The sequence below is a fragment of the Heterodontus francisci genome, chromosome 20 (assembly GCF_036365525.1).
Source record: "Heterodontus francisci isolate sHetFra1 chromosome 20, sHetFra1.hap1, whole genome shotgun sequence".
In the NCBI taxonomy this organism is placed as follows: domain Eukaryota; kingdom Metazoa; phylum Chordata; class Chondrichthyes; order Heterodontiformes; family Heterodontidae; genus Heterodontus; species Heterodontus francisci.
This window is the reverse complement of record NC_090390.1, coordinates 62,287,562-62,314,142: the sequence shown is the minus strand read 5'-3', so window position 1 is coordinate 62,314,142 and position 26,581 is coordinate 62,287,562. Positions and strand designations below refer to the sequence as shown.

Here is a 26,581-nt window from a genome sequence, read left to right as displayed (position 1 = left end):
TGACTCAATATGTATTACTGAAGAGGTCAACTCGTTCTGTCCATCAGGAATAAGTTCACTGCAATAACTCCACATTCACCACACTTCCACATCAACGTCTGGCTCTCACAGAAGTGCATTGTACCACATATTATCTGAACTTGGCAGAGGCAAAATTTGTCTCTTATTTAAAAAGTTGTTGTTACAGTTCAAGTCAAAAGTTGCCAATCCACTTTTTTCACATAGCTGTGATGGAGAGCACACGAACACCACAAGAATTCTCTGCACGTACTAAGTTGCTTTTATTAATCCAGAACTGCATGCTACAGATACTGTACAGCATGAACATTGATTCATTACAAAAATGGTTTCAAAAATGAAAAGAAAAAAGGAGCAAAAAATAGAACAGGAACATCACAGCTGTTAGGAAACATTGAGAGTATTCACAAAAGGTCATCAGCTTCTTAGTAAAATGGAAAAAAAACAGCTATACAACTGCTTCATCTCTACTACAATGGCACCAAATGAATGAACTTTTTCATCAGTTGTATACAGCCTTTGCAACATCAACATGCCTATTTTAAAATTTACTAAATACCTACTGATAGTAGTGTACATAAAAAGTGGCAGTTTCAGTTTTGAGTAATTTCCCCAACGTACAGAAAATTTGGCCCTTATGGGTTTTATTAATTCTCACCCTTCAATGCTTCGCTTTATAAGATTTTTTGGATGATTTTGCCAATAGCTACCAAACACATTGCGTTATAGCTTAAACTAGTCAGCAACATTAAAACTACATACATACCTATGTTACCTCACAGCTAAAAAGGACCAAAATACAGCAAAAATGGGGGAGGAAGAGGTATCGACCTTTAAATGTTTGGCACAGAATACATACATAGGATATAGGTTAAGCAATTTCAGGGGCTGAGGCTACAGTCCACTAAAGGGCTTTAGACGGGTGCTTTTTTTGTGCTATTCCAAAAAACATTTCCCCCCCTCCCCCAATCGCTTTCAAGTTTTCTTTCGTACAATGGCTTTTTTTCAGCAATTTTGTGCACTTTTGTTCTTTACAATGCCACTACATTATCCATTTGGTGACAGTCATGTATCACAACAGAGGAAAAAAAGTGAAATCCTTGGTAAATGAATCTTTTCATATATAAGATGCTTACACTAAGCAAAAAAAACTTTATACATTGTTTGAAGAAATGAAAAATATTTAAAAGACAACATACATGATACAACAAGCATCTCTAAAGCAATAAATACTACTGGTCCTATAGCGTTGTAATTTATTTTTTTGCAACCCCCCCCGCCCCCCCAAAAAACAACGCCATGGAACAATGCATATTAACACAGTTTTCCCCATTATTTCTGTACATTTAAACAATAACACGCAACATCACAAAAGTTGTTCCACACAATTAACAGGTGGCACTGCATTCATTGTGCCCTTAAGGATAAAATGGACGCAAAATGATTGGTTCGCAAGCTCTTATTTAATACAAATAATACAGCGTAGCCAACTCCTTCCACAAGGGCTTTTTTGAATTTGAAATCAGTCTCTTACTAGCAAAGAATCCACCCAGTAAGAGCCACATAACAGTGATGAACACTACAAGGTTTTGCAATGGTTGACAAGAGGTTGGCAGGATCTCTCAAGGCTTATCCTACATATTCAAAGAGGACCTTGAAATAACAATGGGTCAAATATTGACCAATGCACTCCATAACATCTACTAACATGTAGCCATATGGCACAAATGAAACAAAAAGAACACCAGCAACTATGCTAAAAGCTACTCTAAAGACTTGGTTACAAGTGAAAGTGGCTGGGACTGTGTCTCTTGCAAAGTACCGTGGGAATGGACAATTGACATGGATGAAGTTGAAGGTCGAGTCTGCGATGAAGACGAGGATGTGGACTGGTGTAAGGTGATGGATCGGTGCTCTAATGCCCCGTTCTGGCAACTAACAACTGCGCTGGACTTGAGTGCTGAGTTTGTCGACAAGGCTGAGGAAGAGGATGGTGAGGAAAGGTGGGCCAAAGGATCAGGTTTCATTGTGAGTGACAGAGGTTGCATTTGTTCAGTCTGTGGATCAGAGTCTGCTGTAGAAGGGCTTAACATGGAAGGAGAAGGGGGAGGAGAATCTAATATGCTTCCATCTGAAGAGGGTGGGCTGGCGCAGCTGCCTTCACCTTGTATGTAGCGAATGCACTTTTTTTTTCTCCTAGAAACAGGGAAAGATTTATCTGTAAATAAAGGGCAAAAAGACTAATGGAGTTGGTTATTTGAACAAAGAAAGTAATCTTATTCAGGCAACAAGAGTACATCCATGACACTTGAAACATTAATAACTAATGCAAGGCCCAATTAAGCCAGCATATCTAGAAGGATTTACAAATTTGTTTAAATGTAATAAGATACAGCTTCCCAATGTGTGAAATACTAACAAAACAACAGTACATTGGTTTCATCTGTTACGAACCACACCAAATTGAGGATGACAGGAGAAAGATACTAAAGAAAAGAATGAAAGAAAGAAAAGGAACAAGAAACCATGGAAAGTGCAAAAAAACAATAAAAAACAAGAATAACTGGTTCTATGGCCTGCAGGCTGTGGCTGATTCTTTAAATGGTCTGCAACGGAAAATGCAAGTCAATTAAGGTTCAGTTGATTGAAAAAAAAGTTCACATTTCATTAATAGGTTTCCTTGTATGTGTCATTTTCACGCCAGCTATCTGTGAGAGGAGAGAAGGCTTTTATTGTACTTCGCGATTCTTGGAGCAATTTGGCCAAGGATTCATTGTTAGAACATATTTGCTTTACTTTACAAACAATCAATAGTTCAACTACCAAAGAAATTTGCAAACATGTAGTATTTATTAGTAGGCCCCTTTCAATTTTCACCTCAAAGATAGAAGAAAATGTATTAGTAGTCACAGTATGAATAATCTTATTTTGTCCTGCATTTTGACAAAAGGAAGAGGGTATATAGTTCACCTTTAAAGTTTTCTATCATTACAAATTACACCTCATTGTACATAGCCCGAATCAGAATTTCACACCCATCAGAAGCCGGCCAAATATATTCAGTACTTGGATGGTAAGACTCATGAGACAGTTTCAGAGTTCATGCCACAAAAGCCTGCCAGATCAAATACATGCTAAACTGCAGTATATGCACTCAATTAAACTCAAGGTTCGCCAAGACAAAAGGGCTGTGTAACGGACAGAAACATGCAAGTAAAGCAGCAGGTCATGCACCATATTAGAACAAAGCTGGAGGTGGAAGAACAAACTTGGTGGGCTCAAAACAGAAAAAAACGCAACACCGACAACCAGGAAATTGCCAAATGAATAGGAGCTTTGGTTACTGACCCACATTAAAATAATTGCAAGTCATGGCTAGCAAAGTACAAATAATCTTTATCTAGCTCAACCCCTGAATTGTTGAGGGTAAACGGTCCCTAGGTAGGAGTCATCATTCTGGAAGCTGTATTTAAATAATGCATAAATTATTTCCTGACAACAGAGCAATTTTATTTAAATACAGCTCCCAGAAAGTACTGTACTTGGGGAAAAAAATGTGAAACAATCGACAGATACATACTAAGATATTAGATCAGATGCAGAACAAAAACAAATGCATGCGTCTGAGGCTCATCTGCATCAGTGCATTGCAGATGGAATTTCAATTTCAAAACTTAAAGTTGCCGTGGGAAAACTAACAGCACTGCAAAGTAACTTTCAGCAACCTTTAGTTACACAAAAAGAATGATGACAGGCAACGAAGTGTGCTGAACCCTTTGCAATTGCAGCTACGGATGCTAACACTTCGAACTTTATGGTGTTTCCTTCCCTCGTCAATTTGGAAATGGATTTCCCTTTTCTGTGTTTTCCTGTGTCACCAACCTGCCTCCAACAGCATGTTCCCAGTGCTCTGCCAATTAAATTAAGTCAGGTAACAGGGAAGTGAATTTTATATCCCTTTCTGCTTCCAGGGAAGTGGCAGGAATATTTGGGATTTTTTTTTTTTTAAGTCCTACAAGTAGCTTCTCTTATTTTCTCACATTTGGAGACTCCTCGGGTCACAGATCTTCCCAAGCTAAGAGCAACAGACTGGTTCTCAGGCCTACTCCAAATTATTTCCTTGAGTTGATGGTGTGGGCATATAAAAGTACATTAGGGTGATAGGCTTACACTTCTTCTTTGCTGGTAAGTGTCCAGCCTCCCAATAAGAGCATGTTAGTGTGGGAAGCTCTGTGAGGAATTGTGAAACCATGGCACAAATATATTGGGAATTTCACTTGGCTCCCACAAAGTTACTTCATTATAGATTAGTATTTTAATCCCAACACCCTCACCTTCAAATATTGTCCTGCCCTCAGCTGCATTCTTCAAGAAGATAGTCAGCCAACCTGTTACAAGACTTGTGCCTTGGCCTGTGCCTCTGGATGCCAATATACATCCCTCACAATGGAAGTTTTGATTGATTCAACCCAACCACGAGCTCAGCATGTGAGGAATTGTTCCTGCAAATATGTTTCCCTTGATTCTGTGGCACACCAATTTGGTAACCATTATTCCATCTATACTGTCTTTCAACTTTAACTTTTGGCCAACATTAAAGTGCATTGCTGATTACATTCAGCTAACTACCTTTCCAATCCTTGGCTGTAACATTCTGAAAAACACCAAAATGAAATGAAAACTTCCTGCCCCCTCCCAAGAAAGATCTTAATTAAAAATAAAAACCATAAACTCTTTTTCTAAAACAAACTCTTGCTCCTCCCAAATTAAACGGAGGAAAATCTCAACATAAATTTTGATTAAGGTAGCCACAGTCCAGCAAGGTCCCAGGTTTGACTCCCAGGGTTGGAGTTTGTAATCTCGCCACCCATCTCGGAACAGCGGCCTGCCTGCGCGTGTCGCATGCAACAGAGCCGATGCAATCTTCTGTACGGCAGCTCATTTGCATCCCCGGGGCGGATTGTCTCCCCCCCCCGTCCCGATCACATGGAGGGGGCGGGCTGTCTGTCCCCGGTAATGGAGTCAGCTGCCTGTGCACAGGTGCTGATTCCATTTTTAAAGGGCTGTCAGCCCTACCGGCAAATTTAAATATTTAAAGGTAGATTGAATTAAAATAAATAAATACATCTCTCTTGACCCTCTCCCATCCCCGGAATAACAATTAAATTAATTATTTGCCCTTCCCCCACCCCCCAAAACACTTACCTTCACCCATCTTACCTTCCCACCCCCCACAAATGGTACAAACTTTCAACTACAACCCTTCCCTACACCCAAGACGTTAATTTGACCCTGTTCCCCGCCCTGATAAACTTACCACCTCCCCCAGTATTGCGCCTCGTTCCCCCGGATAGGGATCCGAAGGCGCGGGTGTGAGGGCTGCTCGGCTGAAATTCACAACAGGACATCAGGAGACGACGTGAGCTAATTAAATCAATCATTTTAATCTTTTTAAATATTGAAATTGGGGTCTCATCGCTGGGGGTGGGGGGGGGGGGCCAACGAGGCCTTGCCGCCACCGGGAATATCAGGCTGGGCCCTCCCAGCATTGGGGTGCATGGCGGCCCACTCCCAGAGACATTTTCCGCTCCCCGCGCCCCCCCCCCATGAAACCAAACATCTGGGGGGGGGGGGGGGGGGGGGGGGTCGGTCGGTAAAATCCAGCCCCCAGTTTGTAATGACTTCGTTGACCTCAGTCACAGCAGTACGGGGGGGGGGGGGGGGGGGCACTACAATATGCCTTAGCACACCTAGGTCAAAAAATGACCCATTTCAGGATGGATGTGAGGGTCCAGAGGAGATTTACCAGAATGGTTCCAGGAATGGATTTTAGATACAAGGTTAGGTTGGAAAAACTGGGTTTGTTCTCCTTAGAACAAAGGAGATTGATGGGAGATTTAATAGAAGTGTACAAGATTATAACAGACTAAGATAAGTCAGATAAGGAAAATCTGTTTCCATTAATAGTATAAGGACTAGGGGACACATTGAAAATTTTGGACAAAAGATACAGGGGGAATATGAGGCACTTTTTTTTTAATGCAGCGGGTGGTAATGATCTGGAACTCGCTGCCCATATGGGTGGTGGAAGCGGAGACAATCAATGCCTCCAAGAGGAAGTTGGATGAGCACCTGAGAGAAATAGACTTGTAGGGCTACAGGAATCGAGCCGGGTGTGATTCCTTCTATAAGGAATTAACTACAGGTGTTGCAGTTTCAAATTTACTGCTGCTAATACACAAATCCTCCTTGTATCAACCGACAATCCTCTGGCAGCTGTTCAGTAATGCACTGATGTATGACCATCGCTTGGCAATTGTCTGTGCTGCATCTTACATAATATTTACTTTTAATTTGAGCACCATTATTAGAAATGACATGGTCAAACAAGCAGATGAACAAGTGTATCTCTCAATCACGGAATTTAGTCAAAAGCACAATTATATTTATATCTTAATTATGCTTTAAGATCATGATTATAGAATGAAGGTAGCTACTCTTAACATGCATGCCAACATAAAGACAGTGCTAAAAAGGGGCACACGAAAGTGCACAGTCTCCATAAACCTCATTGCATTCGCAGACTTTTCAGCATTTTCAATTATTGATAGCTAAATGGGGTTAGCGAGACTGTAACACTTTCTGAATGAGGGGAAATGAAGCGTGAAAGAGAAAGAGGGATATCGAGCACCACGTGAACATGAAAAACAAAAAGTTTCAACTTTGAAGAAACAAATACCTACCATGACAACATTCCCACTTCAAAGACTGCATGTGTCAGGACAAAGAAATAAGATTTAACCAAATGTGGTCAACAGGAAAGGTGTATATAAACAGGACAAAACATTTATTCCCTCTACGCAGACAAGTCCTAAGAATTAGAGAATTGGCAACCGGAGTAGTTTGAAAAGTTCTAGAGTACCCAGATTAGCTGTGGTGGATAAGCCTTTGACCGTTTGATGTCTGAGTTTGTTTAGTTAAACCGAATTGTAAGAAAACTAAAAGAGAAATTTAATTGTGTGTTACTTAAAAAGATATTCCAACAGATTTTGCACTCGCCTGAAAATGAAAGTTTCCTCTGAACGAGCTTGTAGCTGGTATGACGCCCAATTACTAAAAATAAATTGGCGATTAATACATAAATATACATAGTTACTGGAGTGCACAAACACCTTTCTGCTTCTTGGAAACTATCTGCTGTACAATTCTGTGATAATTACTCAGGAGAGGCGACTATTTTATCAATAAGATAACAGTCTCAGTAAATGAAATAGTAGCTCTATGTTGAAATTTCACATTTACTGACTAAAATGGACTCATGCACAGAAGATCAGTACATGCTGTGCACTCAGAACTGCAATGTCTACACATTCACCAGAAACCAGGTGAGTTTTCTAAAAGAAATATATATATATATATATATATGTTCATACATATACAGATCTTTATGTACCATGGATGGTTAGTAGTTACAGCCAGTTTTCAAGAACAAAACTTCTCTCTCCTAGGTTTCACTGCACCAATCTCCGACACAAGGTCACAGGCCCATCGCAACCACGGTTTGGGGAGGGCCAGGAAAAGGGAGGTGGGAAAAAAGGAAGTGGACAGTGCTTGCAAGGAGACAGACCAATGCTGCTAGTAAAAGGCAACAGGTAAAAAAAAGAGGAAAATAAAAAAAAATCTGCAATAAGCTCTAGAATATTAGCACATTAGAGCACAGGAAAGTCACATGAATGCACTACAAATCCAATAAAGGGCATATTTAATTCCGGAAGGCCTAATGGGAGTATACCTGCAAGGTTTGCACCATAAACTCTGTTGGTCTAGCCCGAACAATGCCCGACACTTCTTTGGAGTATTTGCATCTGTTAGCATGAAGTAAACAAAAACAACAAATGGAGGATACTGCTCACTGGATGTGACATCTCAGCCAGAGCTAGTGGTTTAGCTGGCCAAGTTGGCATTCTCCCCTTGTCACTTTAAAAAACAAAATTCGCATTTCCGAGCAACAATAGATGCAAGGGTAGGTATCAATGTCCAATTAAAACACTGAAACAGTGATAGCAAGAAGGGGAAAGTACCAATTTAACCCAGCTGAAACCAACCATAGCAAACCTGGGAAAACGATACACACCTGCATGGGCCGCACCAGTTATTCTGTTGATCAAGGCCAAAGCGCGCTCGGCATTTCTTAGGAGCGCTCAGATCTGAACAAATTGGAAGAAAGCGAGCAGAGGAGACAGAAAAGGAAGAAAGAGAGAGAGAAGAAAACAAAAAGCAATAAATCAATTTATCTGTTACCAGTGATCAGTAATGCCCTCTAATTTCATAAAAATGTATTAAAATCACAGCTGTATTTTTTCACCCATTTAAAAAGCACCAATATTGTGTGGCAATACAAATTTGTATTATTTATAGTAGATTTTAATTAGAATTCATAAAAAGAAGTAAGTGGACTGAATAAAGAACCTGCAGGTTAGTGCCAGCAGAGGATGTTAGGCTTGAATCAAGCTAAAAGGTTAAAGTGCTTTGCAAAAACAGCTAGATAGCAGGGTCAATTTTACATGCAAGCCTTCTGAGGGCAAACATAAAGTAGGATAATGGGATTAGTCTAGCAGGTAAGGATAATTACATGGAGGATGCATCAGAAAACAGGTACAGCCCAAATTAATATGTCAATACAAGACAATAAGTACATACAACAATAAGCTTTAAAATATTTTAAGTTACAATAGCTAATGCAATAATTTTGTTTTAAAAAGAGTTCTACAAAAACGAGCATTAAAATGTCTATAATTCATGCACTGATTACTTTATCGCTCTTGGAAAGGCAAACCAGCCATAAAATTAAACTGCATACATAGTATTATAATTAACAATGTTATAAAACATGGTTAGCAGTAGCTAGGGTTTCGTTTGATTAAATGTTGTTATTCAGATACATGAAGGGTGCCCTCTATTATGGAAGATAATTGCTGCCTACTTACCATTGGTTTCCCCTGCCTGCTTTTCCCTTTTCCTCTTCTTCCTCTTGCCCTAATAGGGAGAGAAAAAAATGGAGTGGGGAGAAAAAAAAATACAAGCTCAATTTGTCCATTAGGTTCACAAATCCATGCCAATCAGAAGCAAAAACACCTCAGAAGAATAAAAATGCTCCTTTCGATCAGCACTGAGAAACAAAAGCTATATGAAAGACAGCTCTGTGGCATGCACAAGGATCTGAAGATGGGAGGACACTGTCGGCTTCACCTTAATCGTTACTTGTAACATTAAACTGACATTATGAAGTGTACGCTGCTGGGCCTGTAGAGAACAAAAAAAGGAGTGGGGGAGGGAGCAGAGAAAGTGCTACAGAATGGAACTTACATAGTTATCTCGTGCTGACCAGCCTGGGTAGAGTTGCATGTGAAGCTGCCGTTCCTTTCTGGCTAACTCATAGTACTTTGCTTGTTCTTCTCTAGACAAAGCGTGCCACTGAGAACAAACAGGGTAGGATGTAGGAGAAATAGAACACATTAATGAAATCCATACTTGTGTATAAAAATGCCCGGAAAGACTAATGCATTCATAACCGGTTGTACACCACAATATAATGAAAAACATCAACATTAACACTGTTGTATCTACATAGATTCACTAACTGTTAAAAACACCCTCGTATTTATTTAAAAGCAGAATAAAGAGACTCATCACCTATTGCACTGTTAAGTGTTTGGGGGAGGGCAAGAAGGGGAACTATTCAATTAAAATTACAGCTTCAGAAAATCAAGAAAAGTATACTCATAACCCAAAGTATTTTAAAAGTATGACACATCATGTTTAATCACCTCACAGCTGGGATACAGCTCGTAAATTGAAAAGTTACGGTTAGTATAGAGGTCAATAAAATTGGACAGATGTTTAATGTGTCTGTATAACACTCCTCTCCATACTACTATAATGGAGGTGTTAAACCATTCATTATTAAAATAACAGATTGTCACATATTGTGTCATTCACGATTATCGACAACACTTGCTTCCAATAAGAGTGTTGACCCTGACTTACTGTATGAAAAAGAGTTAATGGCCAATGTAAAAATCCACACTGATTGACTGCCCTGATCACTAAGATTACATCTCCAACCTGGTCTTGTGTAATGTATTTTCAACGGTTCAGGCTGCTTACCCTTCGGCCAAGGATCTGATTGATGGCCGCACTTTCTTTCAGCGTGCACTCTGCTACTACCTTTGCTCTCATTTCCTTCATGTACAACATGAATGCATTCAAAGGTTTCTTTATGTGTGGCTTTTTCTTTTCCTCTTCTTTTTTGGCATCCTGATGATGTTTTCTGAGAAAATGAGAACACTTCACCAGTGAAATTGAAATAATCATTTATCTTCTAAAAAGGGTACATTTTAAACAAAGAACAAAAGAAGAACAAAGAACAGTACAGCACAGGAACAGGCCATTCGGCCCTCCAAGCCTGCGCCGATCTTGATGCCTGCCTAAACTAACACCTTCTGCACTTCCGGGGCCCATATCCCTCTATTCCCTTCCTATTCATGTATTTGTCAAGATGTCTCTTAAACGTCACTATCGTATCTGCTTCCACCACCTCCCCTGGCAGCAAGTTCCAGACACTCACCACCCTCTGTGTAAAGAACTTGCCTTGCACATCCCCTCTAAACAAGTTAATATTAAAATCAAAATGTAAACACCAAGTTATAATAAACTGGTAGGTCAACAATTTATAATCTAAATAAAAGAGAAACAAATTCTTTTGAAATTTGGAAGAAGTTTTATCATGGCAAACAGGACTGCATTAACAAAAAATCAGTTATGAACTATTTGCACATTAAGATAAAATGAGTATTTTTTTGCACAAATATTGTAACTTACGAGTTATTGAGGGATCCGATGTCACTCTGGGAAGACTCTTGTTTGACAGTTGGCGTGACTATGGCCGGATGAGGAATTCCCGTTGTGTGTAAACTGTGGTGTGGTGGAACCATGTGTGGGGGGAACCTACCAGAGAGAAAACTGTGTAAATCAACAGAACAGAAATGAATGAATGGGAGGGATGGGCACACATTTGATATATAAGCAAGCATACATGCAAGTACAAGCTGTCACAATCACTCTATGTGGCTACTGTGATTAATAGCATAAAATGATTCATCATTACACAACTGTCGGTCTGACTTAACAAGACTACTAACAGTATATAGAGATTTTTTTAAATTATACCATATACGCTGTATAAATACAACATATACTATGTAAATTCTAAGATTTTCCCTTATATCTCTGTACAAGAGGCCTTATAAAAGAGTAGCTTTGGTTTGGCCATTTTGACAAATTTTGCAAACAGCCAACAAATGCATTATCAACTGTCCAAATTTATATTTAGTCAAACTTCAATTTCTAGCATTATTGAAATGGGCTGAATTTGTGGTATGCCAAAACGTTCCACCATGTATCAAGCCAACATAATCATTTCCTATTAATATAATAATGATATATTTACTGCTGCATTTCAAAATATAGTAAAAAAAAGTAAAATGATTTTGGAGTGAACATTTTTGTCCAATTACATAGCATGTGGGCGCTGTTATTGTGTTAGCTGACAGATGCAGGCTTTTTTTCCTAGTGTGAAATATTAACAGAGTGAGCAGTGAAAATACCATTTATAGTTACCACACAAATATAAGACAGTACACAGGTGAAGTATTTTATAGTACACTAGGGCTTTCAAAAGCTCAAGAGTATTATTCTTCATGTGATGAAGTGGTTACATTCATTTCATTACCTGAAGAGACTTACAAGGGTTCAGAGTTAATGGACACTATAAAATGTCAATCTATCATAAGGTGATTACTACCACACTATCTACAAAATATTTGAAATTTGGTCTAGCTCTTGCATTATTTAATAGATATACCTGCAACTGAACAAGGAAACTACATTTATTTTATTATATATATTCTATTGTAAAAACTAAAAATTCTAAACAGCTAATTATGAAAAAATCCTGACTGCTTTTATGGCTGCAAGCCAGAATATAATGATGTGCATAAACTTGCAGGCCATGTTACGAACAAACTCATTTTTGTTCCACAGTGTCTCTGGGGTTTCTATCACGTTCACTCTCACTTTATTTCACTGTTGACATTTTTCTGTTAACTACATGTCATCTGCCTGACTTTGTTTTATGTGTGAGCTGTGGGATGCTTTTTCTCCCCCTTGCAAAAAAACAGCCTCTTTGAGTTGCAGCTAGTTTGTCATTATTCCCCCTCCTCTCCCTGTGCAGTTGTTATCTCTCATCTTTTCCAAGCTCAATTTTCCTGAGCTTTCTGAACCACCACAAACCCACATTATGGTTTATACATGATGCTGATCTCTTTGAAGGCGGCACATTTCAGAGCGGGCCCTAGTCAGGAGAAGCACCTTCAGCCAATTTACTAGGCTGAGGGGCCCCAAAGCTCTAACATCTCAATCTAACAGGGTCACAGGGTGGCACAAGTGAGTGTCAGCTATTGCTGTTTAATTGCCAGTCTATGCCTCTCTGCTGTATTTAAAGTATAATGACCCATCACTTAATTCCAAGAAATCACTGCCCTACTGCTGGATGGAATAAATATCAAAAGGCGTGCTCTGGCAGGGCATGGCGTCTACATTTCCTACGGATGTCATACGAATAATAGACATGTATTTCCATCACCCAACTACCACACAAATGCCTTTTGTTCTTTCTTTTTTCATCTGAATAACTAATGTATGCCCCTGCAGGAAAAACTGTTGAACAACTGCTAAGTTGCTTTAATGATTGCCTTCATAAGTGCACAAATCATCTTTCTCTGACAACTTGATCCCTCCCCATAGGAGCAGAAGGCCACTCGGTCCTTTGAGCCTGCTCCGCCATTCAACAAGATCATGGCTGATCTGATTGTAACCTCAACTCCACATTCCCGCCTACCCCCGATAGCCTTTCACCCCCTTGCTTATCAAGAATATATCTATCTCTGCCTTAAAAAATTCAAAGATTCTGTTTCCACTGCCTTTTGAGGAGGCGAATTCCAAAGACTCACCACCCTCAGAGAAATAATTTCTCCTCATCTCTCTCTTAAATGGGCGACCCCTTATTTTTAAACAGTGACCCCTAGTTCTGGACTCTCCCACAAGAGAAAACATCCTGTCCACATCCACCCTGTCAAGACCCCTCAGGATTTTACACGTTTCAATCAAGTCATCTCTTACTCTTCTAAACTCCAGCAGATACAAGCCTAGCCTGTCCAACCTTTCTCCACAAGACAACACACCCATTCCAGGTATTTGTCTATAAACCTTCTCTGAACTGCTTCCAATGCATTTACATCCTTTCTTAAACAAGACCAGTACTGTACACAGTACTCCAGATGTGGTCTCACTAATGCCCTGTATAGCTGAAGCATAACCTCCCTACTTTTGTATTCAATTCCCCTCGCAGTAAACGATAGCTTTCCTAATTACTTGCTGTACCTGCATACTAACCTTTTGAGATTCATGCACTAGGACACCCTGGTCCCTCTGCGCCCTCTCACTATTTAGATAATATGCTTCTTTTTTATTCTTCCTGCCAAAGTGGACAATTTCACAATTTCCCACATTATACTCCATTTGCCAGGTCTTTGCACACTCACTTAACCAATCTATATCCCTTTGCAGCCTCCTAATGTCCTCTTCACAACTTATTTTCCTAGCTATCTTTGTGTCATCAGCAAATTTAGCAACCATACCTTCAGCCCCTTCATCCAAGTCATTAATATAAATTGTAAAAAGTTGAGACCCCAGCACTGAACCCTATGGCACACCACTCGTTACATCGTCAACCAAAAAATGACCCATTTATGCCTACTCTCTGTTTCCTGTTCGCTAGCCAATGTTCTCTCCATGCCAATATGTTACCCCCTACACCATGAGCTTTTATTTACCGCAATAACCTTATCGATTGCCATGTGAAATCTAAGTACGGTATATCCACCAGTTCCCTTCTATCTAACCACGTTACTTCTTCAAAGAACTCCAACAAATTGATTAAACATGATTTCCGTTTTACAAAACCATGGGCTGAATATTTCCAGCTCGCCGCCGATCTCGGGGGCGAGCTTCAAAAACGGCATGGCGTGTGCGTGAGATGTGCGCGGCCGCCCGACTGCCCCTGATGATGTAGAGTAGGCCGGCAATGGCATGTGGCGCCTGTGCGCAGGTGTCGACGCAATTTTTAAAGGGCTTCCAACTCTTCATTTAAATTTAACTATTTAAAATTACCTGACCTGAAATATTAAAAGGAAAAAGTTTATTAAAAGTTTCAATCCCCTCTCCCACCCACCCCCCCCTAATGACTACACACTTTATTAATTGCCCTCTTCCACCAAAAAGGTAAACTCGCGATCCGGACCGTTCCCCCCCGAACTTTCACTTTAATCTTCAACCCCTTTCTACCATCCCCTCCACCAATCACGATGGTTTTCTCTGCCCCCTGCCCCCCACCTGCCCTGAAAATTTACCTGCTCCCCCCTCTCAATCAGTGCTCCCACGGGAGTTCCAGCAACCAGCTGGAATATCGCAGCGGGAAGGCCGTTGCGACATTGTAAGTATTAATTCATTAATTTGAATAGATTTAGATATTTTAAGGAAGGTTCTGTCGGCGAACGGCTGGGGGAGGGTGGGGGGGGCCGCCACAAGACTTTGCTGCCACTGGTAAAATGGGACGGGGCCTTCCCGGCATCGAGGTCCATGGCGGGCCTCTCCCGGAGGTATTTTCCAGCACCCCCCCCCCCACCCACGACAGCGGGGCGGGGGGAGGCTGGTAAAATCCAGCCCCAGTTGACTCAAAAATAAAAGCAAAATACTGCAGATGCTGGAACTCTGACATAAAAACAAGAAATGCTGGAAATACTCAGCAGGTCTGGCAGCATCTGTGGAGAGAGAAGCAGAGTTAACGTTTCAGATCAGCGAGTTCTGAAGAAGGGTCACTGACCTGAAACGTTAACACTGCTTCTCTCTCCACAGATGCTGCCAGACTTGTTGAGTATTTCCTGCATTTCTTGTTTTTATCCCATGTTGACTCTGCCTGATTACATTCAATTTGTCTAACTGCCCTGCTATAATGTCTTTAATAATAGCTTCGAACATTTTCCTTAGGACAAATGTTAAGCTAACTGGCCTGTAGTTTCCTGCTTTCTGTCTCTTTTATCTTTTTTTTTAAAAACTTTGATACAGCACTGAAACAGGCCCTTCGGCCCACCGAGTCTGTGCCGACCATCAACCACCCATTTTATACTAATCCTACATTAATCTCATATTCCTACCACATCCCCACCTTCCCTCAATTCCCCTACCACCAACCTATACTAGTGGCAATTTATAATGGCCAATTTACCTATCAACCTACATGTCTTTGGCTGTGGGAGGAAACTGGAGCACCCGGCGGAAACCCATGCGGTCACAGGGAGAACTTGCAAACTCCGCACAGGCAGTACCCAGAATCAAACCCAGGTCGCTGGAGCTGTGAGGCTGCGGTGTTAAACACGGCGCCACTGTGCCGCCCCTCCCTCCCTTTTTGAATAAAGGAGTTACATTCGCTATTTTCCAATCTAATGGAACCTTCCCAGAATCTAGGGAATTTTGGAAAATTTAAACCAACACATCAACTACCTCACTGACCACTTCCTTTAAGACCCTAGGATGAAGTCCATCAGGACCCGGGGACTTGTCTGCCCGCAGCTCCAACAATTTGCTCAGTACCACTTCCCTAGTGATTGTAATTTTCCTGAGTTCCTCCCTCCCTTCCGTTTCCTGATTTACAGCTATTTCTGGGATGTTACTTGTATCCTCTATAGTGAAGACCGATGCAAAGTACCTGTTCAATTCATTTGTCATATCCTTATTTTCCATGATTAATTTCCCCAGACTCAGTTTCTATTGGACCAACACTCACTTTGTTAACTCTTCTTTTTGAAATATCTATAGAAACGCTCACTATCCGTTTTTATATTTCTAGCTAGCTTTCTCTCGTCCTCTAATTTTTCCCTCCTTATTAATCTTTTAGTCATTCTTTGCTGTTTTTTATATTCTGTCCAATCTTCTGACCTCCCACCCATCTTTGCACTTTAAGTTTGATACTATCTTTAACTTTTTTAGTTAACCACGGGCAGTGGATCCTCCCCTTGGAATTTTTCTTTCCAGGTGGAATGTATCTATTCTGTGTATTTTGAAATATCCCCTTAAATGTCTGCTACTGCATCTCAATTGACCTATCCCTTAATCTGATTTGCCAATTCATTTCAGCTAGCTCTGCTTTCATGCCCTCATAATTGACCTTATTTAAGTTTAAAATACTTGTCTTAGACCCACTCTTCTCTCCCTCAAACTGAATGTAAAATTCAATCATATTATGATCGCTGCTGCCAGCGTGGAACTAACCTTACACCTTTCCCTCTTTAGTGATGTGCACTTTTTAAAAAAAAATTCATTCAGGGATGTGGGCGTCGCTGGCTAGGCCAGCATTTATTGCCCATCCCTAATTGCCCTTGAGAAGGTGGTGGTGAGCTGCCTTCTTGAACCGCTGCAGTCCATTTGGGGTAGGTATACCCTCAGTGCTGTTAGGAAGGGAGTTCCAGGATTTTGACCCAGCGACAGTGAAGGCGACAGGGCTGCGTTTTCCGTTGTCGTTTCCGGTGCCTAGGTCAATGCCGGGTGGCCCACCTGGTTTCATTCCTTTTTATTGACTTTGTAGCGGTTAGGTACAACTGAGTGGCTTGCTAGGCCATTTCAGAGGGCATGTAAGAGTTAACCACATTGCTGTAGGTCTGGAGTCACATGTAGGCCAGACCAGGTAAGGACAGCAGATTTCCTTGCCTAAAGGACGTTAGTGAACCAGATGGGTTTTTACAACAATCGACAATGGTTTCATGGTCATCATTAGACTAGCTTTTAACTCTTGTAATTGGTGCCACACTGACAGCTATACAACTGCAATACTGAAAATCCTGAACACTTCTGACACACACTCTTAAAATCTTCTTTTGCTATTCTGTGATGAACATGTTTGCTATTCTGCTAAACCTCTGGAAATTTTTAGTTTTAAATGGTTAATTTATCCTGCCCCTATCTAAAGCTGTGCTTTTAGAAATGCATCTACTTAGTCTCTGGAGATGGGGAGCCTTGCCTAATAATCTATGCTAATTTAATTAACAGTTATCATCAAAATGCATTAGCTGTTTCAGCCCATCAGGAAAGTCTAACCCTCCACCAATTAAATTAGCTGAACTCTAAATCAGATGAACAGAAAATAAACCCATCATTAGGAGCAATTAGTGATTGCTTAAATACAGTGCTATGGAGTAGTTTGTAAATATACTTGTAGCCACTGGGAAATTAGCTAGTACTGGATTAATTGGGGCTGTGACGAACAGTCAGAGCCCCGATCAAAACAGGAGCTTTTCAAGTTCTGAACATCAGCCTCCAAGAGCTTTGATGTGTCATCAATTACCAGTTTCTCTTATTGGTTTTGTATGTTTGCATTTGTTGTGCATGCATATGGACATTAATATTGTACACAGGGCTGGAATCTGGTGTGGTAATGCTGATGTGTTGTAAACTTTAATACATACATATTTTATCCTTCATGGCAGCTACTTCGGTTAGTTAAAATTAGGTACAGATTTACAGTACCTCATTACTTTTTTTAATTTCACCTCCAGTATTGCTAAATACCCATTTAAATTTTACATGGCTGGCACGATTAAATCTTGTGAAAATTATTGCATTTTTCCATTAAGAGTACCTCATTATTGCTACAATACAGTTTACCAATGCCACAATTATACTGAAGCCCACAGGCATGATTTGGGCTCCATACTGCAGTACTAAGTGGGGCTTCCAAATAGGACTGGATGTTCTCAGTTGCACTGCTTAACAATGTAAACCCAAAAAATGTATTTTGTTTCTGTTTAAGATTTAAAGAGCAGAAAGAGTAAACGATGGGGAAAACTGGGCTGAATGAAATAACTGCAACAGGCATGGATTCACTGCAAGTCCAAATGCAGGTTATACTGGGCAAAGACGAAATTGGTACCAGTGTGAAAATAATTTCTCGAGAGATCCTGTGTAAATAACTTTGCAAATCGCACTCAACACTGCTTTGTGTTTGATATTAGGGGAAGGCAACAAGTGGAAGCTTAGCACATATAGACAAATAAGGGTCACACACACATTCAGCAGCTGAATTGAGAGTGGGCAATTTGGATCCAAAATTGGCTAGGTGGCAGAGGGCAATGGTCGAGGGTTTTTTTGCGAGTGGAAGCCTGTGACCAGTGGTGTACCGCAGGGATCGGTGCTGGGACCCTTGCTGTTTGTAGTACACATTAATGATTTAGATGTGAATATAGGAGGTGTGATCAGTAAGCTCACAGATGACACGAAAATTGGTGGTGTCGTAAATAGCGAGGAGGAAAGCCTTAGATTACAGGACTGGTAAGATGGGCAGAGCAGTGGCAAATGGATTTTAATCCTGAGAAGTGTGAGGTGATGCATTTTGGGAGGACTAACAAGGCAACGGAATATACAATGGATGGTAGGACCCTAGGAAGTACAAAGGGTCAGAGGGACCTTGGTGTACTTCTCCATAGATCATTGAAGGCAGCAGCACAGGTAGATAAGGCGGTTAGGAAGGCATATGGGATACTTGCCTTTATTAGCTGAGGCATAGAATATAACAGCAGGGAGGTTATGATCGAGCTGTATAAAACGCTAATTAGGCCACAGCTGGATTACTGTGTACAGTCCTGGTCACCACATTATAGGAAGGATGTGATTGCACTGGAGAGGATGCAGAGGAGATTCACCAGGATGTTGCCTGGGCTGGAGTATTTCAGCTATGAAAACAGACTGGATAGGCTAGGATTGTTTTCCTTAGAGCAGAGAAGGCTGAGGGGGGACCTGATAAAAGTATACAAAATTATGAGGGGCATTGATAGGTTAGATAGGAAGAAACTTTTTCCCTTAGCGGAGGGGGTCAATAATCAGGGGGCATAGATTTAAAGTAAGGGGCAGGAGGTTTAGAGGGGATTTGAGGGAAAAAAAATTTCACCCAGCAGGTGGTTGGAATCTGGAACACACTGCCTATCGGGGTGGTAGAGGCAGGAACCCTCACAACATTTAAGAAGTATTTAGATGAGCACTTGAAACGCCATAGCATACAAGGCTACAGGCCAAGTGCTGAAACATGGGATTAGAATAGATAGGTGCTTGATGGCTGGCACAGACATGATGAGCCGAAGGGCCTGTTTCTGTGCTGTATGACTCTATGGTGCTCACATAGGCCTTGGATCATTTCCTTAACTGGCTCTCTTTATTAATGAATTTCCCAACATAAGGAGCATCTAATTTGTGAAAGGAATGGAAAATATATATAATTTAGTCTTTGCCCTAAAAGAAATTTAAATAATAGAATGCTTGTCAGTGAGCTAGTTGGTGTGGTATTCCATACACATTTTACAGAAGACTACTGGCTTTGTTACAACAAAATACAGATGTGTGCTTTGACCTTTACTTGATGAGATAGCCAACTGATGCACAGATTAGATGAATAATGTGACTGGAATAAGCTGATGTTTGAGTATCATGATGGTAGTACACATTCGGGAATGTGATTATTTAATTCTGCTTTGTTTCATTTTTACCATCTTTTCAGATGGCTCCAGGTGTTTGAGAATACACTGCATAGGGTCAGAACCATAAAGCTACCAATCTGTGGCACAGCATGCAATAATAATACAATACAAAAAAGGATCGCCAAATTGTCCTCTCATTTCTATCCTATTATACAACAAATTAATTGCCAATTCAACTAATGAAAGATGGCATTGGTACAGCCTTAGCCAAGGCCATGTACTAGCTTCTCTGGTAGTCCATTTATATTATGAAACTATTGGAAATGGTTGCACACTGAATAGGTTGCAGACAGTTCTGAATTCATATGACAGCTTAATTTCAAAGTAATTCCAAACCAACTGCACACATTTAAAACTGCATTTGTGCAGTTCAAAAGTTGCAATTGCAGGATCATGCTTCTGACTGCACATCCTCCATAATACTGAAGGATAGGTGAACAGACCATCCATGTGAAAACTACATTATCACAGGATGCTGGAAGTGATACCACCTTTAAAGCGGAGTTCAACGTCTTGAGAAGCATGTACGCTCCCTCATTTATACTACTGAAGTTCCTGTGACTGAATGCTTGCCATTCAAGGTGCTTCCATTGCAGTAAAAGGGTATTAGTTAGTTACACTGAGCAAACATCCTAAGTAACCCTTAAGGTATTAAAGCAAATTCACACTGGTATGACAATGTAGTCGGGTCATTGTGAAAACTGACACTGCATAGCTAGATGCAAATTTATACTGCACACTGAATTCACCAACTGTGTGGATAAAACAAGGGTGCACCTTACCCAGGAACAGAAGCATTCACCTCTGTGTCCTAAAACTGTGTCACCACAGTGGCACAGTGGTTAGCACCGCAGCCTCACAGCTCCAGCGACCCGGGTTCAATTCTGGGTACTGCCTGTGTGGAGTTTGCAAGTTCTCCCTGTGTCTGCGTGGGTTTCCTCCGGATGCTCCGGTTTCCTCCCACATGCCAAAGACTTGCAAGTTGATAGGTTAATTGACCATTATAAATTGCCACTAGTATAGGTAGGTGGTAGGGAAATATAGGGACAGGTGGGGATGTGGTAGGGATATGGAATTAGTGTAGGATTAGTATAAATGGGTGGTTGATGGTCGGCACAGACTCGGTGGGCCAAAGGGCCTGTTTCAGTGCTGTATCTCTAAACTAAACTAAAATAAAGTAAAGGAAACGAACAACAGGTCAATCAGCATCTGAACTAGACACTCATATATAGCATGTTCCATTTTTTAATTTAACGTTCGTTTGCAGTTTTCTTTTTACTGCCACTATGGAATAGTCTGATTTGACTGCAGGCCAAGTGTGAACGTTTGTATAATTTGAAACACTGCAATCACCGAAGATTCCCATTTTCCCACTTTTCAGTTTATCTCCCATCCCCTGCACTATAACGCAGTCAAAACTTGAATGTCCCAGAAGCTATAGTTGACAGAATTGAATTGCTGTGCATCCTTCCAAGTTAAAGAGTATTTTAAGTGTGAAAATCTAGTACAATAATTTTTGAGAGAATTAAAATAGCCAGGAGTGTTGCAAGGCAGTAGCACACATTAAGGATTTGGAAAATTTTGTGATTCATCAAGCTTGTACTTTTCAAAAAATGTACGAATGCAGCATTGTTTACCCTTTCAAACATCCCACTTTCGAGATTTGCCAGTCTCCCAATCTGTTTGCTGATTTTTTCTATGTTGCTCTGCACCACATGGCTAGTTGAGGAATACTTAACAATTCCATAACACTAGACCACAGTGCAATGTGATCAACTGATAGGGGGAGGATTTGGAGAAAATCAGCTCCCGTTTTTAAATTAATGGGCAACACTGAACACATCAGTCAATAAAACCAATGAATTTCATCAGTAGTCAACTGGCTTTCGAAGGAACAGCTTCCACAAAAATAGAAAGTGATACTCTTGTGAAAGTGGGTGTCGATACAGAAAGCTCTGGAATAATCTGGACTCTCTTTCTCCACCTACACTGCTATGTGAACAATCGTTGAGGTGCCATAAAAACCAGAAGAACTCTGTACTTTAAGAACTGTTTTAATTCTTACAGTATTTATTTTCTTTATTGTGTTAGAGAATCAATAATTTATCCTTCCTAGAGTCAATGCCTCAAGTGTAAAAACTGAAAATAATATATATGGGCAAAATGCAGTCAGTCAGTGAGGCTCCTGCTGATCAAAAGAAGACAGATTTAATTCCAGCAGGAATCAACTCTCAAGCTATGAGACTCAAATTTAAAACCCAATCCATGGCTGATTTTCAGATTCCTGCATCCCCTAAAGGGCAACATTTGGTTACACAGCCCAGACTGTACGAGAGCGGACAGAAATACGTTGTTGCAGAGTGGTGTGGGGCAGGGTGCAGTGGAAATGATTAACTCCTGCAACCCTTAAATTGAATTTTGCAATGTGTCGGTCAAAGAGCTACCTGGATACAAATTAAGCAAGCTTGGACTAGGAGGTCCACGTGTCTGCTAAGTAAAATGAATCACAGTGAATCCTAGTTTTTCTTTATATGTCCAAGGCCTGTAAGCCCAAATATGCATTAGTAAATGGCACTCAGATAACTGCTGTAACTTACCATTACCATTGAAGTGTCTCCTACTTTTGAATATGGCAGGCTATTACATGATACACAATATTAAATGCTTTATGCCACTACCTACTGACTCAACAGAAAAAGCTGCAGGCCTTTATGTGGCAGAGCAGACAGCCGATTACTACTTTTTGAGTAATTCTATGTTAAAGTGGCCTTTAACCTGTGATGTAACGACGAAGATTATTACTCTCTGAACTGACTTAGTATGGCTCAAGTAGTGATAAGTGACTCTAGCCACAGGGTATAATAAATATTAACTGCACTTTTCTGTCTGCAAGTGCTAAAATATTGTCCCTCGGGCTCCAACATTGATATAAAGTATGCAATAATTGCAGCATGCTCTTGACACTTGCATATTCCCCTGGGGATAATATTTTACCACTACAGCTTTGAAAGGCAGTGGTCTCCTTTCACAATAATGCAGCAGCAAAAACTCCATTCCAAATTTATGGTGCATTATTTGCTGGTTCATTCATAAAGTGCAGTACTTAGTTCTGGAACAGCATTTAGTTTATTGGCTTGTTGATTATGAAGACAATATAAATGGCACGTCAATTCTTCCATTGCGAAAAAGGGCACACCATTCAAAAACGGCAATGTGTGTCCTCATTGAACAAAGACAATGGCAAGATGAACAAAACAAAAGAGTTGTTGAGAAAATGCTCAAAGACTTTCTGCTTAAAATATAAAATTGTTTGCCACCAAGGCAAGCGTACCCACCTTGACATGGAAGCATTGACGGTGAGTGCAGTGGGGTAAGGATGTCGAAATCCCCCTGTTGTGATTGGATAAACAGGTTGACCTTGCCTGGAAAGAAGAAAAGAATTTTTAAAAACTGGAAACTTCTCCTGCTGTTGCAAGCTCGCTCTCATTTGACCGAACAAAAAATCTTGTTGATTTCACAGCCAGGATCAAAGGATGTAAATAAAGAACAATTTTAATGTGCTAAATCTGATAGAACCAGCTAATTAAATTTTATAACCTCTGCTAATGTCAACAGAGACCTTCTCCCCAAGCTAAAACTAGGTGTTTTGTTGTGATAATTAAAGGCGAAGCAGCATTTGCTTTAATGGAGCCATCACAATAATTGAGGGCTACAGATCCAAAAGAAAACAATAATGAATGTAAATTTATACCAAAATAAAATACATCAAATCAAAGAGCTGCCGTTCTGCTTCGGGCCTCTTTTGGTATTTAGAACTCAGTAAGAAAACATTAAATTAACAGTCCTTAATTTGTAGCCTTTTGTCATAGTAACCAGTGTTGACAGGTGTTGCCAAGGGAGAAGCCCCATAAGAATATGTGGGTACCCAGTTGCCAATCATAGCTCATTACAATAATTGCACAATACAGTAACATGCAAAATTCTACAGGAATTAAAAGAATAAAAAGAAAAAGAAACTGGAACTGCTTACTGTGGTACTAACCATCCTAGTGGATGGGGGATTTGGCCAACGGTACCTGGCGAGAGTGGGTAATAGGGAGAAATATCTGAAGGATGTGGAGGCCTAGGAATTCCTAGAGAAAGCAAAAAAAAACAAAGATTAATTTTCAAAAGCACAAGTGATGTAAATATGTTCATAATATGGTTAAATTTGATTGTGCAGTTGATCCATTTAATCGTCTTGCTTCCAATTCCACCAATACTTCAACAGAAACTGCTGCCAAGCTTTCAATGGCCCAAGTCCTATGCACCTTTTATCTCCATAACTGTTGCAACTATTGTTTATAAAGTTATTTTAAGCGCAACCACCAATATCTGTCCATAGCGTAACTTGAACATTCAATTATATCACTCCAAGTGTAATTACTTACAGCACCATTTCAGTGCAAACGAGTTTAATATTTAAGTTTAGTTTTAAAGGCTTACTGAATCTCCGAGTATTGTGGCATTTTCACACTTGTAAGATCCAAGGACTTTCAGGAAACACAATGTTGTGGTTTCACTTGATCCTTTCCATAGCATTCAGTCTTTGAAATCAATTACACAGGAATTCTTTTACCCCTTTTCACAATTCACAAGATGTGAATCATTTTTATATTTATAATCTATTAAACATCTTGCATGTGCCTTCACATACATCTCAGTTATGCTTATAGCCTAATAAGATTGATTCTTACCCTTGATTCACTTCCAGCCTTGGCTATTCCAACCTCAACTTTCCATTAATTCCAGCATATCACACAGAAGAGCTGGTAAACTGAAAATAATCTGGTTATCTTCATTAATTTGATCAATAAACTTCATTTATTTAAAACAAATCTCACTTTCAAAACATTTCATGACCACAACGATTTTCAAATCACTAATTCTAGCCTCCACCTGCTTTTTTTTTAAACCCTGTACAATCACATGAATCTTTCCCTTCATATCATAGCTTTACCCCTCTCTAATTCCACAACTCCCACAGCCTCTCTTCTTGCTAGTACTAGGCCCTATGTCTCCTCCCCTCCACTCATACCACAAACTACACCCCCTCCCCCTTCCCGAGTGATCCTTGGCCCTTTCGGTGAAAAAATATTTTTTTATTAAAACACGCAACACCCTTAAATTAAAAACGACATGTCGCCTATCGCAAGCACCAACTATCATAAGCAATGCCACAGGAAATCCACTAATGTGCGATACATATATACATTTTTTTTAAAAATTCCATTGCATAGCAGTCACACACAGTTAGATGCAAAACAATCCTAAAATTGTCGATGACTTCTCGCCTTTACAAGCAATTACCACTGCCTGCTAACTGACATCACAATGTTACAAGAGGTTACATTTGCCATTTAGATAGTTTCCCCATGGAAAGTAGCGGGGCAGTTGTAAAGAGTCACCAGATTAAACAAAGCTCCATCACAACAAGATGTCATAACTGAGTCCCTGACCATCTTGACTATCATGAGCAATGCCCATTGGAGATGTTAATATCTAAATTGTTCCTTGCTTCTAACTTGTGAAGCACAATTGAAAAGTACTGTACACAGCTCACACTGAAAGACAGAAGAATGGTTATCCACAAAGGCAAAGAATGTTACCCAGAAGTTCAGGCAAGGAGATTACAACTACAGATTTACTGAACAAATACTGTCCTGTAATGTGTATTCTTGATCAAATCTTTACACCAAGTCATTTTAATCAAGTTTCTAAACTTTTCTCACAAAGTCCTTGAATCTCATTACGTTTTCAAGGGCCTCAAATATTTGCCTGCAGTTTTACTCCAGGTATGCTATTTGTTTCACTTATGGTGCACTATGTACTATAAAGCTATTTGTTTCACTTACTGTGCATTTTGCACAATGAAGCTATTTATGCCCCCAACAAATCTCAGTGCGTAAAGAAGGGTCAACAGGTGACATTAATCACATTTTTCGACAAACAATTCAACATCTTTCTCTTGTATGGCATTATCTAACTGCACAATTTGTAGGACAGTAATGTTCACCTGGGTGCAGCCAGGGCAGTCAAGGCCACACGAAGCCAGCATAAATGTTCGGAATTCAATTTGCACAGCCCCTGTGCGGTGTTAATTATTGATATGAAAACAGCTAGGGCACTTATTTATCATAAAGACAGAAAATGACTTAATTAACTGTGACCAACAAATGAGGCCGTTTCCCTCCACTGTTTTCATTTGAAGCTACAACATATATTTTATAATTCATCCACAGTAGCTCTCTTTTGTGACATTAAATTCAAGATTATGTTTTCTCTTTAAGGTACCCAGACAGGAGCTGAATTTTAAAAATGCAAGAAACAAAAAGAGCACCATATGTGAGGAAGACATGTAGGTGAGGTCACGATAAAAGAGCTTGCAGCAAGCAGAGAAAAACATATGGGGTAAATTGTATCAGGAACTCAAATGGGAAGGTTTTAACTAGACTAAAGCAGTTTCCTTAAAGGCCCAGGGGGTAATTTCACTATATCCTGTGATATTGAGCCATGGACAACCAGTTTACAATTCGCAACCCGGACTTTGCCTGGGCAGTGATGGAATGACAACAGATAGGCCTCAGTATCCCAAGCTGTGGGGTGGAGTAATCAATCATCTTTGCTGCTCCTGATCACTATCCAGTGATCCCTGCTGGAAAGTAAATGTGGATGATCAACAAGGACAAGATCAGCCTCAACTGCGACACCTCCAGAGTCAAACAATGGCTGTCCAGGCTCATACATGAACAATGATCATTTAAGCAGGGCACTGTCAGACTGCTGGCACCAGCGGAGCTAAAGGGAAACAGGGTGGGAGAGAAAAT

General features: G+C 40.2%; 1 protein-coding gene across 23 annotated transcripts in view; it reads right to left on the bottom strand.

Annotated features, from left to right (window-relative positions):
* Positions 1–257: 257 nt before the first annotated feature.
* The window catches only part of tcf7l2 (transcription factor 7 like 2), a 201,538-nt gene continuing 175,214 nt past the window's right edge, over positions 258–26,581 (bottom strand). For 2 of the 23 annotated variants that reach the window (XM_068052918.1, XM_068052922.1), the window contains exons 6-14: positions 23,746–23,848; positions 23,051–23,137; positions 10,900–11,040; positions 10,186–10,348; positions 9,385–9,492; positions 9,006–9,054; positions 7,811–7,883; positions 7,078–7,131; positions 258–2,214 (exon numbers count right to left, since the gene is read on the bottom strand). In XM_068052918.1, the coding sequence (XP_067909019.1) occupies positions 1,782–2,214; positions 7,078–7,131; positions 7,811–7,883; positions 9,006–9,054; positions 9,385–9,492; positions 10,186–10,348; positions 10,900–11,040; positions 23,051–23,137; positions 23,746–23,848 (1,211 nt within the window). In that variant the 3' untranslated portion in view covers positions 258–1,781. Of the gene's footprint in view, positions 2,237–6,761; positions 6,787–7,073; positions 7,132–7,810; positions 7,884–8,152; positions 8,226–9,005; positions 9,055–9,384; positions 9,493–10,185; positions 10,349–10,899; positions 11,041–23,050; positions 23,138–23,745; positions 23,849–26,581 lie in introns of those variants that run through there. The other 21 variants (XM_068052940.1, XR_010977063.1, XM_068052919.1 and 18 more) reach the window with 21 other exon arrangements.